The sequence below is a fragment of the Geotrypetes seraphini genome, chromosome 1 (assembly GCF_902459505.1).
Source record: "Geotrypetes seraphini chromosome 1, aGeoSer1.1, whole genome shotgun sequence".
Lineage (NCBI taxonomy): Eukaryota > Metazoa > Chordata > Amphibia > Gymnophiona > Dermophiidae > Geotrypetes > Geotrypetes seraphini.
The window spans coordinates 518,949,259-518,967,049 of NC_047084.1; the positions used below are offsets into that span (position 1 = coordinate 518,949,259).

The 17,791-nt window shown below is 45.0% G+C and overlaps 1 protein-coding gene across 1 annotated transcript in view; it reads right to left on the reverse strand.

Moving 5' to 3' along the window:
• Positions 1-8,132, reverse strand: part of CHSY3 (chondroitin sulfate synthase 3) — a 464,490-nt gene extending 456,358 nt beyond the window's left edge. Inside the window, 2 exon segments of the mRNA XM_033928965.1 lie at positions 7,211-7,739; positions 7,741-8,132. Of these exon segments, the coding sequence (XP_033784856.1) occupies positions 7,211-7,739; positions 7,741-7,863 (652 nt within the window). The 5' untranslated portion in view covers positions 7,864-8,132.
• Positions 8,133-17,791: the final 9,659 nt, after the last annotated feature.

Here is a 17,791-nt window from a genome sequence, read left to right on the forward strand (position 1 = left end):
GCAGCCTCTGCTGTAAAAAAACAGTAACTGCACATATCACATCCTGTAAAAAAAAAAAAAAAATGCCCTAGTACTTCCCTTCCTTCCGATGCATAACAATATTTTAGATCAGTGGTCTCAAACTCAAACCCTTTGCAGAGCCACATTTTGGATTTGTAGGCACTTGGAGGACCTCAGAAATAAATAGTTAATGTCTTATTAAAGAAATGACAATTTTGCATGAGGTAAAACTCTTTATAGTTTATAAATCTTTCCTTTTGGCCAAGTCTTAATAATAATATTGTCATTTATAGCTAAAGAGACATATGATCAAGAAACTGTTTTATTTTACTTTTGTGATTATGATAAACATACCGAGGACCTCAAAATAGTACCTGGCGGGCTGCATGTGGCCCCCGGGCCGCGTGTTTGAGACCACTGTTTTAGATAATAAAGCAAAGTAAATCACTGACAGCTAAAGCAACAAAACCACATTACTTGCTAAATTTAATATCCTAATTGTCCTATGAATCTAGCAAATGGTTGAGGAAGAGAGAGCGGACTCTACTGGGAGCCAATTTTAATAAAAGCTTTTTTTTGTTTTTTTTCATTTTTATTAATCAGTAGTTACCTCTCACTATAGAACATGATGCCAGGCTGAAAACAAATGGGATGGCCTGTGGTACAGAGTCGTATGGCAGGAGATTTATAATAATTGCACAAAACTGAGGGACAGCACACCGTAGCCTTACATCGGACATCACCTTATAAACCACAAAGAACGTAACATATTGCGGGATAAACCTTTGTTTAATTAAATAGGGGTACCTTTTGCAAAGCTATGGTAGGGATTCCAATGCGGCAAATGCTATGCTGCCCATTCATTTCCTATGAGCTGTACTGCATTTACTGCACCGATACTTGCTGCTGCGGGTTTATAAAATGGGCCCTAAATAATCAAGCAAGGAGAAAGATACCAGTGTGGGCTACTTGTTATTTTACTGGTGACCCCAGCTATTAGTAATGAGGTCTTATTACATAGGGGACCCGTGTTATAACAGCATGAGTCAGTGGCAAAACATGTCTTAACTTCCTCCCTCAAAGACTAATCCTGCAAGAAACATAAATAATACAAGATTTTAAAATGATATATATTTCCTATATAACCTGCCGTGTTATTTCTCATTTATATGACAGATGATATGAGGGTGTCAGGCATTTATGCCTTGTATTTCTTTGTCTCGATGAGAGACACTCAGCAGTAGGGTGATTCAGAGATACGTATATTACTGACACTAGCTCGGGGCATCACTGAGTACATGGAGGAGGACGAAAAAGCTGAACGGAGTTTGGCTTCTGTATACCATTACAATAGGCAGGAATGGGTAAGAAAATACTGAACAATGCTGTGACAGAAAGAAGAGATTTATGATCATTTGTACGACTTGCCACTCTGTGGCTAGAATTTCTTCTGAAGGATCACTAGATAGTACCTAGAAGGATTCACAAATCCTACGCCACACTGGGACTGAATCACGTCAGCTTGCTGGAGCTATGGTAGGTTTACATGTCAGGAGGGAGTGTAGTCTTAGGGGTTTGCAATTTGTAAATTTAAGGGATTGATATTCAAAAATGAAACAGGTGCTAACTAGTCATAAGTAGTGCAGCTGAAAATGTCCAGTTAGCGCCTAACTTGAAACCAGCTATTTTAGGGCCATTCCCGGGCAGAGTCAGCACTTGGTTAGTTAAGTGCAGATAAGTCAGCACTTAGGGGCAGGTGCACAAAACTCCAGTGCTGTAACGCTACAGCGACAGAGAAACATAGGTCTAATTTTAACAACTCAAGCTCAGCACTAACAGCATGCAAATTATTTGTACACTTAGTTTTGAGCACCGGTCACTAAAGGATCGGAATTTCCTGGGACATGCCCACAAGAGCTCCCAACCCCTGCTGTCCCGAGCCCCCCCCAAAATGGGTCTGATCCCCTACATTCCCCTGAGCCCTTCAAAAATGAACGGGGGGGCCTTGTCCTCCTAAAATGGACCCGATCCCCCCATGTTGTCCCTGAGACCTCCCCCCCAAAAATCTAGTGGATGGACACCCCTCTCCCCAGCTCAACAACCATCCCCCCACCTGGCCATGTGGTTGTGTGAACCGAAACCCCCCCCAGATCCTCTCATAAATTTTTCAGAAGCGCAGCCTCAGGGCTCAACTCTTTAAAATGGCCGTGCCCTGCTCCTGCCTGGTGCATCCTGGGATGCACTGGGAGGGGCCTAAATACCATATAGGGAGAAAAAACATACAAGTTTGCATGGTAAAAGATAGGCATTACTTGCTGTGGTCGGAGTGCTCATTTTTATACTAACAAGCTGCTTTTAATGCACTTGCATAGGATTCTCAGTAGCTGCTACCACTATTGGTAAAAACCACCGAGAACCCTTTTGTGCATTGGAGGCTGAACTAACTCAAAAGCTAGAGCGGTTACAACCAGCCTTACTCAAACCATATGCTTTTGAACATCTGCCCCTTAGCCAGACAAAAGTAACTGCAAAAATAGGAACACATAGCTGGTTAAGTGCTGAAAATCACACTTAACCGGGTACGGTTTCACTGGCTCCATAAACCCGGAAATTCAATGCCAGAACCTGGACATGACCCGGCATTGAATTTCCATGTATAATGCCCCTGGCGGTCTACAAAATGCTGAGCTCCTTCGGCTGAATATCAACCCCTAGGTGCCTCTTTTCCAGCTAACCAGAGGTTCTTTAAAGGTACAAAATATTTAGCACCCCAATACCCAAATATTCAGCGCTGGCTAACCCTGGAATACCAGATCTGCTGGTGTTTATTCAACTATGGTCACTACGCAGCGCTGGTACCTAGGTAAGTATCAGGTAAATTACTTTAGAGCAGTTGTACCAGGTACCGGAACTGATTATAGGCAGTACCTGGATGTATTCTGGCTCTACCTTAGCTCCACTCCCAGACCGCTCCAGTGATATGTGGATAATGCTGGGACAGTCTGTAATTATCTGGATAATGCCATTGGAAATCAGTTGCTGGCCACAGAGAGCAGCATGAAAGACACTCCCACACAATGTTTATCGGTGTTTTCACGCCACAGGTAAAGAGTATCTTTTCTGAAGGAATCAAATGTTGCTTTTGTCACTTAAAAGAAAAGGTACAGAAACTGAGTGGGTGATACAAGACAAGCCAGGGGAGAGGTGAGAGAAGATGAGGGGAAATGATGTTTTCTGGTATTTATCCCAGTCACACCCTTTTTTATTTTTTGCATTGGGTGTATTTTATCGGTTAAAACCAAAAATGAAGTCTTACATTTAAGGTATGTGGAAGGGAAGGAATTTGGGCTTTAGCTTATGCCTTTTGCAGTTGCAGATCAAGGTGAGCTACATTCAAGTACACTGGGGGCTCCTTTTACAAAGCCGCGCTTGCGGTGTAACGCACGTAATAGCGCGTGCTAAACTGCTGGCCGCGCTAGCCGCTACCGCCTCCTCTTGAGCAGGCGGTAGTTTTTCGGCCAGCGCGGGGGTTAGCGTGTGATGAAACGTCACGCGTGCTGAAGCCGCTGACGCGGCTTCGTAAAAGGAGCCCTGGGTTTTGGGGGGGTTTTCCCCAATTCCAGAGGTCTCACAATTTAACACCCCCTCCCCACCTCTTTTATGAAGCCGCATTAGGGCTGGTTTGTTTTTTTATTGCTGGCTATGGCGGTAAAAGTTCTGATGTTCATAGGAATTCCTAAATAAAATACCCTAACTGAGCTTCGTAAAAGCAGGGGGGGGGGGGGTTTGATAAGTTTATACCTGAGAAAATGGAAGGCTAAGTAACTTGCCAAGAATAAGGAGCCTCAGTGGGATTTTTGCTTTAGCTTCCCTGGCTCTCGGCCCCACTGCTCTAACCATTAAGCAACTCCTCCATAACAAATGGACAGAGAGAAAAACAGAGCCAAGGAATAATAAAACCAGTTCCTCCCAGGGCTTACAGTGTGTTATTTCCAGACCACGTTTAAGTACCATTTATTGAAAAACACAACCTTATTCATTTTGTTGTGGCCCAAAAATTCTGGATTAGTCTTCACTGACAGTTTACGTATATAACCAATGTGTGTACAAGCCTGTGGGGAAAATATGTTTATCCTTTGTTGTATAAAAGCCGAAAGGTAGTTTCACGGAGTAACATACTGGTACATGTAAGATTTACTGCACTCTAAGATTTACTGCAGTGAATGTCATATTAAAAGTCCCAGGTACAGAATGTCAATATAACTTGCTTATATTGTATAGTGAGCCCTCCAAAACCCACTCAAAACTTACTGTACCCATCTGTACACCTCAACAATAGTCCTTATGCCAGCAGGTATCATCTTTATGTAGGCACAGTAGATTTTGGAGGGATCATCATACAATATAAGCAAGTTATAGTGACATCTGTACCTGGGGCTTTTAATATGACATTCAATCCTTAGAGTGCCCCTCTACTCTGCTGTGCCGATGTATGTGAGCCATGTGATTCTGTCATACAGGATGGACAGTACTGGGGGTTTTTTCACATCTTTAGGTGGTAGGAGGGGGGGTCAGTGACCACTGGGCGAGTAAGGGGGGTCATGCCTTAATCCATGCCTTATAAAATCTGGGAAAGATTTAACTAGTCTCCAGTCTATGTGAAATAAATTCTCATTATCATGGGACCAAGGTCAACAGTAGCTTGCAAGACATACACAAAAAGGTAAAAGCAATTCTTAAGAAGAAGATCCTAACATCATTTTCCTTAGATCAGTGGTCTCAAACTTGCGGCCCGGAGGCCACATGCAGCCCACCAGGTACTATTTTGAGGCCCTTGGTATGTTTAGCATAATCACAAAAGCAAAATAAAACAATTTCTTGATCATATGTCTCTTTAGCTATAAATGACAATATGATTATTAAGACTTAGCCAAAAGAAAAGATTTATAAACTAGAAAGAGTTTTACCTCCTGCAAAATTGTCATTATAAGACATTAGCTATTTTTTTCTGCGGCCCTCCAAGTACCTACAAATCCAAAATGTGGCCCTGCAAAGGTTTGAATTTGAGACCACTGCCTTAGATGAATATATGTACACATGGGGGGGTGAGGGGTTTTCTGAAAATTTCACTAAATTATATGTTTATATTATATTTATGATATGATTGATTACAATATTTGAAAGAGGGTGGGTGGGATGGGGTATAATTTTTATGTTTTTAGGATTATATGAGAAAGAATTTCAAGTTATATTGTAGTTATTAATGACATATTCCTGTACACTTGCTGTAAGATTTTAAAATGAATAAAGAATTTAAAATTAAAAAAAAGAAGATCCTAAAATAAATGGACATCAAAGGACAAAAACACTCGGGGGTGGGGGGAGAGAGAGAAAGTTCTAGCTGAGAAGAATAAGCAGCCTTGAGAACTAGAAAGAGCTCCAGGTTAAACATTTTGCACCCTGCATCTGAATCTATTCAAACAGAACACTTATGGATATACAATAGGTGTAATGTCATCTCAGGGTGGCTTTAAAATGGGCAAAATCACTTTTATTCTGATTTGTGTAGTTTATGAGCCCAAACTGCACACCACCCTTCTGGTAAATCTTTTATCATTTAATATCTAGAAAAACATCAGTTTTCCAGGAGGACTAGTAAAGGATAGAGAATGGATAGAAAAGGCTCTCTCTTTTAAAAGATTAGCATCTAGAGAGTAAAAAGCTGTGCGATCCTATTAAAAAAAACAACACTTTTTTTTAAAAGGCTGACTTGTATTTCAGCCGAAGCAAGAACCAGTACAAGAGCTCACTGTGTTTAGATGTTTTACTAAACTTTTTTTTTCTTAAAAATAGAAACTTAAAAAAAAAAATCACACACACACACACATTTGAAGACTGATGTTTTCATAGAAGGAGCAAGAAAACTGGAGATGTACCAGTTTCAAACTTCTGGCCTAAGCTTCTCCTTATGAATTTTAAGAATATAATTCCCCATTACAAGATTCGTCCCGATTTTTTTTTGCCACAAGGCAGCAACTAAACAAAGTTCATTCAGTAGGTGAGAAAGCCTGCCAAGTCAAAAGGAGGTATATAGTACACCTTTAAAGAGCTTTTGATGTAAGCTGTGTGCCTTACAGCCATTTCTTCACTAGGCTTATTGCAATTAAAATTATTGATTCTGCAAGGAGGAAAAAAAGCACAGTAGCCTTGGTTCATAAATAGTAATACTAAAAGCTACATTTCAATGCTGCCAGATACCCGGAGCAGGCACATCTATAATCTATTCCCTAGAATGTTGGGCTCTGGTGCACAGATTTACCGTTTGAACTCCCTGACAGGGCAGGATCAGACTGCAAGGATAGGTCTAGCTCGAGTCTTAAACCGCCTTGACATCTGTAAGGTTCAGGGTTACAGAAAGTTAAAAAAAAAAAAATGGTACTTTTATATGCAGAGTACTGTAGCGGCTTTTATCAACACTGAGCACATTCGAGCCTGCAAAGCTGCTCAAGTTCGCATCTCCTGTCTTTATCAACTTTGCTAATCTTGGAATTAAAAAGGAAAAGTCGGAAGGGGGGAGGGGGGAGGGAAAGAACGTTATGAGCCTAGGAAAAAGGATGCAAAGTACAGCTACTTTATCGCTCCAAACCCTTTTTTGGCAAAATTGTCTCTCTGCAACTCGGGACCTCCTCTGAACATGTGCCACAGCCGACTAAACATTTTACTTTAAAAAACGCATCCTCGAGACCAGGTGACAGCCTCTGACTAGACGGATGGTGGCACTAGGGCACTCTTTGCCGCTTTTAACCCGTCACCCCCCCCCCCCCCCCCCGTCTCCCTTGCCTTGGCAGCGGTCAGCAAAAAAGTGTCGTCGTCCCCCATAAGAAGTGACCCGGGTCCCAAACAAAGCTAGAAAGGGGGGGGGGGTAGGGGGGAAAGCGACAGGAACCTGCAGATCTCGGGCTAGAAATCGGGGCTTCCCAACCTCAGCTCCCCCAATTTAGACGGAAGTCTAGAGCTCGGACCCCAAGGGAAACCATTTGACCCTACAGTCCTTAGGGTGTCTTTTTCTTTTGCCTGAAAATGTGATCGGTGTGATGATGATTATTTATGGGGGAAGAGAGAAGCTGGTGCCCAGGGCGAGTCGAGCCAGGCTGGCCACGTCCGCGTGAGGGCAAAGGGGCGTTAGTGAAGGGCGAGGAAGGGGTTTCACCTTTGATGTAGACGTCGTCATCCGCTCTCATGAACCACTCGAACCGCTCCAGGTACAGGTCGTGCATGTACTTGAGCATCAGGAAGGATTTCTTCTGGGGCGGGTACGAGTCGTCCACCCCCGGCAGCGAGACCACGGGCAGGGGCTCGGCCAGCGCCACCTCGTCCGAGCCCTGGCTGGAGAAGAACTCCACCCGGCCCGGGATGAAGGGCGCCCAGGTCCGGTAGGCGGCCACCGCCCTGGTGTCCAGATACTTCTGGGCGGTCATCACCCCCACGTAGAGGAAGCCGGGGGCCCCGGCCCGGCCGCCTCCCCCCAGCCCGTCCCCGCTGCTGGCCGGCGCGCTGCTCCGGTTCCTCCTCTTCTTGCCCTCGTCGTCCTCCTCCTCGCCCCCGGGCTCCTGCTCGTGGCCGGCGGCGGGGCTGCTGCTGGTCAGCGCGCCCCCCTTGCCCTGCCAGGCGCTGCCCCGCCGCGGGCTGGCCGTCAGGTCCGGGGGCCGGCGCGCCGCCTGGTACGAGCAGACCTGCGCCCCCCCGCCGCTTGCGCTCGCCCAGCTCGGCCACCCGCGGGGCGACCAACCACGAAGCGGCCGTGAAGCCCAGCACCAAGCCCACGAGCACGCTGAGCCACGGCCGGCGGGAGCGCACGGCCATGGCTGGTCCCTCGAACGAAATAGAAGACTCCGAACGAAACGAAACGAAACGAAAGTGGCGGCTTCTCAGCGCTGCTCCGCCTCCGCTCTCCCTGCCCGCCGCCGCTCGGCAGCCCGCAAAGTTGGCGGAGCGGCGGAGGCTGGGGCGGCTCCTGGGCGCCTCCTGCAGCCGGCGGCCGCTCCCCCGCCTCCTGCTCCCCGCCGCGGCGGCAGCATCGCCCCCTCCCCCCTCTCCGTCCCGCTACAGCCCGAGCTCGGCTCACAGCAGGCGGCAGCCCCCTACTCCCTCTCCGGAAGGAAACTATTTTTTACGCAGCCCGCCCTGCTCCTCCCTCCCCGTTAGATCGCGGCCGTGTGGCAGCTGGTGGGGGGAGATGATCCCTCCCTCTCTGTGTCGCTGTCAACTTGAGATCGCGCGGCAGACTTTTCCCGGTACCCTTTAGTGCTCGCTTCGTCTTTTGTCACACCGATTTCCCCTGCGGGACTCTCGCCTGAGTCCCTCCTCGGACCGGACCACTCGCAGCATGGACTCAGCACCGGGGGGGGGGGGGGGTTGTCAGACTGAGGTCTAATGTACCTAGACTGCCTTCCGGGCTCCTTTGGAGTTCTTGTTAGTTAAGAATGTCTTCATCCCCAAACTCACAGAATAGAATGACCCCTCCCCCCCGGCCCCGCGGATAACCGCGGGAAATAGTCCCGTGTCATTCTTTAATGGCTATCTCAACCTCAGCGTTCTGCAATGCAAGGCTTGAGGGTCAGTGGTTGTGCCCATTCGCACTCTGATTCTACTCTCTCTCCTTAAAGGAACCGTGATGAATTTTGTCACCCTTTCATTTTCTATCTAGCTAAGAAGAAAAAAAAAAAAAATATATATATATATATATATATATATATATTTTTTTTTTTTTTTAAATATAGTGAATCAGGTTGGGCAGACTGGATGGACCATTCGGGTTTTTATCTACTGTCATCTACTATATTACTATCACAGATAGAGCTGAGGGGCATCACTCTAGAGCAGTGATTCCCAACCCTGTCCTGGAGGAACACCAGGCCAATCGGGTTTTCAGGCTAGCCCTAATGAATATGCATGAGAGAGATTTGCATATGATGGAAGTGATAGGCATGCAAATTTACTTCATGCATATTCATTAGGGCTAGCCTGAAAACCCAATTGGCCTGGTGTTCCTCCAGGACAGGGTTGGGAACCACTGCTCTAGAGCAGGGGTGTCCAATGTCGGTCCTCTTGAGGGCTTCAGTCCAGTCGGATTTTCAGGATTTCCCCAATGAATATACATGAGGTCTATTTGCATGCACTGCTTTCATTGTATGCTAATAGATCTCATGCATATTCATTGGGGAAATCCTGAAAATCCGACTGGATTGCGGCCCTCGAGGACCGACATTGGACACCCCTGCTCTAGAGAGAATGAATGCCATAGGACAGTGATTCCCAACCCTGTCCTGGAGGAACACCAGGCCAATCGGGTTTTCAGGCTAGCCCTAATGAATATGCATGAGAGAGATTTGCATATGATGGAAGTGATAGGCATGCAAATTTGCTTCATGCATATTCATTAGGGCTAGCCTGAAAACCCAATTGGCCTGGTGTTCCTCCAGGACAGGGTTGGGAACCACTGCCATAGGAAATATTAGGGAATCTTGCAAGATGTTAGTGTAAAGGGGGGGGGGGAAACCTTGGCTTGAACCATGTGTATTATTCCTCTCTATTTCTCTAGGGCAAGGGTGTCAAAGTCCCTCCTGGAGGTCCGCAATCCAGTCGGGTTTTCAGGATTTCCCCAATGAATTTGCATGAGATCTATTAGCATACAATGAAAATTGTGCATGCAAATAGATCTCATGCATATTCATTGGGGAAATCCTGATACCCCAATTGGATTGCAACCCTCCAGGAGGGACTTTGACACCCCTGCTCTAGGGGGAGTCTAATAACAGCTGATATTACAGGTTAATGCAGGGATCTCAAAGTCCCTCCTTGAGGGCAGCAATCTGGTCGGGTTTTCAGGATTTCCCCAATGAATATGCAATGAAAGCAGTGCATGCATATAGATCTCATGCATATTCATTGGGGAAATCCTGAAAACCCGACTGGATTGCAGCCCTCAAGGAGGGACTTTGAGACCCCCTGGGTTAATGTGTATGGTTCATATTAATTTTTAGTCAGGCCAGGAATCTATTTTTTTTGTACTCATGCTTGTTGTCTTAACTTTTAATTCAGGTGATATGAAGCTTTACTTCATTTCCCGGATTGCTTCTTGTTATCTGTTTGCCACTTTGAGCCTTTTAAGAAGAGTGGCACAAACAGTCATACTACAGTAATTGGCAGACAGGCAGGAATGTGCAGAGCCACTGCATGGTCAAAACTTTTTCTGCGGCATTTCCAGATTATTATAAATTTTTCTCAGTTATCCAATGATTTGGGAGGGAGGTTGTTTGTTTTCATTTGATTTTTAGAACATAAGAACATAAGCAGTGCCTCTGCTGGGTCAGACCAGAGGTCCATCATGCCCAGCAGTCCGCTCACACGGCGGCCCATCAGGTCCAGGACCTGTATAGTAATCCTCTATAAGAACATAAGCAATGCCTCCACTGGGTCAGACCCGAGTTCCATCATGCCCAGCAGTCCGCTCACGCGGCTGCCCAACAGGTCCAGGACCTGCGCAGTAGCTCCCTATCTATACCCCTCTATCCCTTTTTCCAGCAGGAATTTGTCCAATCCTTTCTTGAAATCCAGTATCGTACTCTGTCCTATTACGTCCTCTGGAAGTGCATTCCAGGTGTCCACCGCACGCTGGGTAAAGAAAAACTTCCTAGCATTTGTTTTGAATCTGTCCCCTCCCAATTTTTCTGAATGCCCTCTTGTTCTTATATGTTTTGAAAGTTTGAAGAATCTGTCCCTCTCTACTTTCTCTGTGCCCTTCGTGATCTTGTAGGTCTCTATCATATCTCCTCTGAGTCTCCGCTTTTCCAGGGAGAAGAGCATCCTATCTATACCCTTCTATCCCCTTTTCCTTCAGGAAATTGTCCAATCCCACCTTGAACCCCAATACCGTACTCTGTCCTATCACACCTTCTGGAAGCGCATTCCAGGTGTCCACCACCCTTTGGGTGAAGAAGAACTTCCTAGCACTGGTTCTGAATCTGTCCCCTCTTAATTTTTCCGAATGGCCTCTCATTCTTGTAGTTTTCGAAAGTTTGAAGAATCTGTCCCTCTCCACTTTCTCTATGCCCTTCATGATCTTGTAAGTCTCTATCATGTCCCCTCTAAGTCTTCGCTTCTCCAGGGAAAAGAGCCCCAGTTTCTCCAATCTTTGAGTGTATGAAAGGTTTTTCATACCTTTTATCAATCGTGTCGCTCTTTTCTGAACCCTCTCGAGTATCGCCATATCCTTTTTAAGGTACGGTGACCAATACTGAACGTAGTACTCCAGATGCGGGCGCACCATCGCCCGATACAACGGCAGGATAACTTCTTTCGTTCTAGTTGTAATACCGTTCTTGATAGCATTCTATTCGCCTTCTTAGCGGCCGCTGCGCACTGTGCAGATGGCTTCATTGTCTTGTCAACTATTACCCCAAAGTGCCTTTCTTGGGTACTCTCACTCATTAACAGCCCTCCCATCGTATAGCTGTACTTCGGGTTTCTGTTTCCTACATGCAAGATTTTACATTTCTCCACATTGCACTTCATTTGCCATCTCATCGCCCGCTCTCCTAGCCTGTTCAGGTCCCTTTGTAAATCTTTGCAGTCCTCTTTAGTCCTAACTGCACTAAATGGTTTGGTGTCATCTGCAAATTTTATTACTTCGCATTTCGTCCCTGTTTTTAGATCATTTATAAATACATTGAACAGCAGCGGTCTGAGTACCGACCCCTGCAAAACACCACTCGTTACCGTCCTCCAGTCTGAGTAGTGGCCTTTCACTCCTACCCTTTGCTTTCTATCCGCCAACCAATTTTTGATCCATCTATGTACGTCTCCTTCCACCCCATGGTTCTTCAGTTTCCATAGCAGGCGTTCATGGGGTACCTTGTCAAAGGCTTTTTGGAAATCTAAGTATACGATGTCTATAGGGTCCCCTTTGTCCATCCATTTGTTAATTCCTTCACACATTTGTTTCAATTTTAACATTTAGATGCTATTTTTATTTGCTAATGGAAATGGATCTTATGCATGTACGAGGGCTGTTCAAAAAGGGAAGAATGTGGTGAAGTAGTTAAAGCTATAGCCTCAGCACCCTGAGGTTATGGGTTCAAATCCACGCTGCTCCCTGTGACCCTGGGCAAGTCACTTAATCCCCCCATTGCCCCAAGTACATTAGATAGATTGTAAGCCCACTGGGACAGACAGGTAACATGCTTGAGTACCTGAATAAATTCATGTAAACCATTCTAAGCTCCCTTGGGAGAACAGTATAGAAAATTGAATAAATAAATATCAGACCTTTATTCATAAAAAATACTCATATTCAGATATAACAATCTTATATTAATCTCCTTCAAAGTAGTCCCCTTGGGCTGCCATACACTTCTTCCAACGGTTCTGCCACTGTCGGAAGCAGCGCTGAACGCCTCTTTTGAGATTGCTTGCAATTGGTCCGTCGCATCCTGTATGATGTCTTCTCTTTCAGGGGCATTTTCAGCTTGGGAAAAAGCCAGAAGTCACACAGAGCCATGTCGGGCGAGTAGGGAGCCTGAGGAATTACAGGTATGTTGTGTTTGGCCAGGAAATTCCATATCAAATGTGAAGAATGGGCAGGTGCGTTATCGTGATGGAGCTGCCAATTGCCCGCTGCCCACAGGTCCAGCCGTTTGCATCTCACAGTGTTACGAAGGCGACACACAACCTCTTGGTAGTACCTTTTGGTGAGGGTTGTGCCGTGTGGTGCGTACTCATGATGAACAATGCCACTGGAGTCAAAGAAGACAGTCAGCATGACTTTGACATTGCTGCGGACCAGCCGTGCTTTTTGTGGCCTCGGGGATGTTGAATGCTTCCATTGCAATGACATCAACTTGGTTTCTAGGTCATACCCATAAACCCAGGCCTCATCGCCAGTGATCACTGTGCTGAGGAAGTTGCGATCACTGTTCACAATCTCCAGTATGTCCTGTGCAATCTCCAAACGGAGTTGCTTCTGCTCGATCATTAGCAGCTTTGGCACACACTTCACTGAAATTCTCCTGAAGCCCAAATCCTCAGTCAAAATGGAATGGACAGATCCAACGCTGATGCTCACCTCATCTGCAAGTTCTGTGATCGTGATTCGACGATCCTGCATCACCAGGGTCCTCACTTGGTCATTAATGATCTCATTTCTGAATGTTGAGGGCCTACCAGAATGTGCTTCACTCTCCACTGAGGTGCGGTTATCTCTGAAGCGGCTGTACCACTCTTTTATCTGTGTGGTACCCATTGCTTTGTCCCCAAAGGCCTGTTGAATCTTGCGGATCGTTTCCACTTGGGAATCGCCAAGCTTTACAGAAATTTTAATGCAGTAGCGTTGTTCAACTTTTTCTGTCATTTTATCAAAAATGAAAATCGGATGCCATTCACTTACACTTCCTCACTCATTGGCAGTCTGACCAGCGACTGACAGCTTCTGTAGGCGGACAAAATTCAAGCATGCGCATTAGGGTCGCCTACATATGTGCACTAAACCACGCCTCCCTAGCTTTATTTGTTTACGCAAGCTTTATTGTTTACTTTTTGAACAGCCCTCGTAGTTCCCTAGATTTGTGTGCATACAGTTGATTTTGCACACACTTTTTGTAGACACCCGTGCAAACCAATGCACATCCCTACAAGCAGGTACTGTGCAAGGAATGGAGTATAGCCAGTGTTGAATCTTAACAAATCACATCTAAATCTTTTCCCCTTTGGTGACCAGGTTGAAACTTTTGTTTCTGGAGAGAAATTGGAGATGGACGACAATCCTTTATCCATGTCCTGGCTTGTTCCCTTCCCAACACCCCAAGAACAAGCAGAATCAGCCTATAATGGGAGCATGAAATAGAGTGATGCAAGATGCTGAATGTATGGGTGAGCTTAAGGAAGATAATGCATTGGAAAATAAAAATTCTAAAAGGGAATGAGAAGGGTGAATGGGAGGGGATATGATAGAGACTTTTAAAATATTAAAAGGAATCGACAAAATAGAGCAAGAAACATCGTTATTCACATTGTCAAATGTGACACGGACAAGAGGTCATGGACTGAAACTGAAGGGCATCAGGCCCAGGACAAATGTCAGGAAGTTCTGTTTCACACAGCATGTGGTGGATGCTTGGAATGCTGTCCCGGAGGAGGTTGTGACGGAGACCACCATTCTGGGATTCAAAGGTAAATTGGATGCACACCTTCTTGCAAATCACATTGAAGGATACGGGTTAACAAGGTCTTCATCAGGGAACACCTAGCTTAGCCTCCGCGTGTGCGGGTCGCCGGTCTAGATGGACCTAAGGTCTGATCCGGTGAAGGCATTTCTTATGTTCTTATAATTTAAAAAAAAAGTGGGAAAGTAGAGAAAACGAGGGAAAGATAATGATTGACAAGAGGGGAAAGAAAAGGGAATGATACAGATGCAATATGGAAAAAAGATTTGGAGAAAGGCAAGGGATGTGTCTGAAACAGCACCTGAATTCCTATTAATAATATGTGATTTATTCCAATCCTTCACCTCAAATTACTAGGAAGTCTGGTTTCTCTCTCATGCAGTGTTCTACCTGCATTCCTGTCAGTTTTATATTAAAGATGATAAATTGTCAGGAGGAATTGATACCGAAGGAGATGAATGTACTATACGGCTGGTTAACATTCTCATAGTCAGCACCAAGAAATACTATATCAGAGAATTTCAATAAATCAAAACATATTCATAGAGCTGAAAAGTGCACATTTACAGTGTGCCACAATTGTGGGGTTCCCCTTCATAGACTCAGGCATGTCTGTGTGGAGTATGTATCATGGAAATACCACTTCCAGGGCAGACTTCTACAGTTAGTTCCCTGATTGTCAGGCAATCTTGTCCTGTATATGACAAGACAAATGTGGGGTCCTGAAACTAGCAAGAGCAGATCAAGTGTGCATATGTAGTGTCATATCATGCCAGTGGCACAGTAAGGAGGGGGTGGGCCGCCCTGGGTGCTGTGTAAGTGGGGGCACCAGCACTTCTCCGTTCCACCCGCCACGTTCACGCCATCCCTCCCCCATCCCCTATCTCTGTAGATCATCACTAGCATGAGCAACTTCTCCTGCCTGATACTCACACCAGCCTGGTTCTTCTCTGAATGACTTCCAGGAAGTGATGTCAGAGGGAAATCCAACGTTGGCACGAGGAGCATACTGGAGAAGCCATTCACACTGGCGAAGATTTAGAGGTATTGGGGGGGAAGGGAAAGCGCAAGTGTGGAGTGGGGGTGGGAAGGAGCGTGGGGGGGGGGGCACCACCATCCCAGGTGCCTCCTACCCTTACTACGCCATTATATCATGCTGTATGAATTTATCTTTTTTGGGAATACTAGATGGATCCTATAGGTCTGCTGACATCCACTATATTAATTAGAATTAAGAAATTCCAGACGGTTAAGGGGGGAGTGGCTCAAATAAGATGGCGGCTGGTAGCTGTAGCTGAGATGTGACGGACTTGCATGAAAGCCCATTTCTTACCATTTGGGATGATCAAACGAAAATCTAAACCCCGGGTCTTCTCAGAGGAATCCTTAGTGGCAGCAGTCCCGATGGACGCCTTTCTCCAGCGTGGGGCTCGAATAAGTGAGCCGGAGTTTTCCTCGGCTGCGAGAGACACTCTCTCTCTCGAGGCAGCATCTCTATCTCCGGAGTCGCCCTGGGGCGTTGGAACAGAAGGTGGAGGAGAGAACGTCCCGGAGTATTCTCTCTCCCGACTAGCTGAGTACAGTGGCCGACTCAGCAGGGGGAGTAGAGAAGCTAAATCAATCATCGGAGCACTCGGAGGAATTGAAGCAGCGGATCCCTTAGGATTTTCTTAGGCTGAATTAATCTTCTGCTGAGGCTACAGGTACTTTATTCCCATCAGAGAGTCTTGGTTTAGAACTTGTACCCATGCAAAGGCCCAAGGACTTTAATATGGAAACACTTTGGGATGAGATATCTAATTTGCAACTCTCTTTGGGAACCCCAATGCAACTTACAGCACGCTATACTACGGTTGTTTCAGAAAATTTGGATTTGGAAAAATAGACTATCTAGCCTGGAAAATAAAGTGGATGGACATGAGACCAGAGTAAAAAATGTGGAGTCCCAGGTCTTAACCTGGGTTAGGGACTGTGGAAATCTCGATTTTAAGTGGAAATGCTGGAAAACATGACCAGGAGATGTAATCTTCAGATTACAAATTATCCAAAATTACCACTTATTCCAGTACAAGATACATTTAAGAAATATCTGTGAGAAATTTTGAAAGTTCCTGAGTCCACCTATCCGCCTCTCTCAAAAAGTTACTACTTACCAAGTAGACTTTCGGCTCAGAATCCAAACCAGCAGAATTTATCTGCGGATAGTTCGGATTTAACAAATTTCCTGGAGAGGTCAGATAATAAGGCACCGGCAACCGCTACGCTGCTTGTACAATTTGCTATTGACTCAGACAGGGAATGGATGCTTAAGTTGGTTTTTAAATCGAAGGATATTCCATTTATGTCAAAAATAGTGAGAATGTATCCAGATGGGTCATGATCTACCCAAAAGAGAAGAAAACAGTTTTACAATTAGATGCGACGTTCATTCTGAGATACCCCTGTAAATGTGTGATGGTCTATCAAGGGAATAGATATGTCTTTTTCGAACCTCAACAATTGACAAAGTTTATTTCTGCTAAAGATCAAGAGTAGTAATTCATGAGATTCCCTACTTCAATATCAGCTCAGTGAAGTTAAGTTTTAGAGCCCAACTAGCCATACCTTTATTTCCCTTTGTATATGTTAATTGGAAAAATTTCAGTAAAATCATAGCTGTCCCCCTCCCCCCACCCCCTCTCTTATTAAGGATTAACTATACAAACCAGTATATTTGATTTCTGGGTTTAGTTTTGTATCTTTGAATTATTGAAGGATGTTTCCTGATATATTTGTTTATTTGATGTATTGTTTTCTTCTTTTTTTATTCAAAGATGTCAAAACTGGTATTGTATTATTTCTTTGTTTTTGACTAATGTTTTGTCAAAAGGATAAAATGCAAATAAAGAATTAAAAAAAAGAATTAAGAAATTCAAGAGTGTGTTAAAAACTTTGGGCTCCTTTTATCAAGATGCGTTACGGGGGTTAGCACGTCGAACATTTCATCACGTGCTAACCTCCGCGGCACACCAAAAAACTAACGCCTCGTCAATGGAGGCGTTAGCGACTAGCGTAGCAGGCGGTTGAACATAATAATAATAATAATAACAGCTTATATACCGCAATACCGTGAAGTTCTATGCGGTTTACAAAAGATTAAGCAAAGGTACAAATTGACTGACTTCAAGAGGGGAAGAAGAAAGAGAAGTAATTAGACAGGACATTGTTGAGGAGAAAAGTGATCAAAAGGACAGTAGGTCGCTATTGAGAGGAAAGAGATAAGTGGATCAGTTGTCAAGATGTTTTAGGAACAGGTGTGTTTTTAGACGTTTCCTAAATACCTCATAAGTAGAGGGCGAAAGTAATTGTTCTAGGTCTTTACCCCATGATGCTGCTTGGTGTGAGAGAAGGAATTCATGGTGTTTTTTCAGTTTGCAACCTCTCACTGGGGGGGAAACGAAGTTGGAATGTGAACTTCTCTTGTGTCTGTTGGTTGAGAAGGAGAAAAGGTCAGTAATGTATTTGGGGGCAAGTCCATGTAATGCTTTAAAGCAGAAACAGGCAAATTTGAACTTTACGCGTGCCTTCATCGG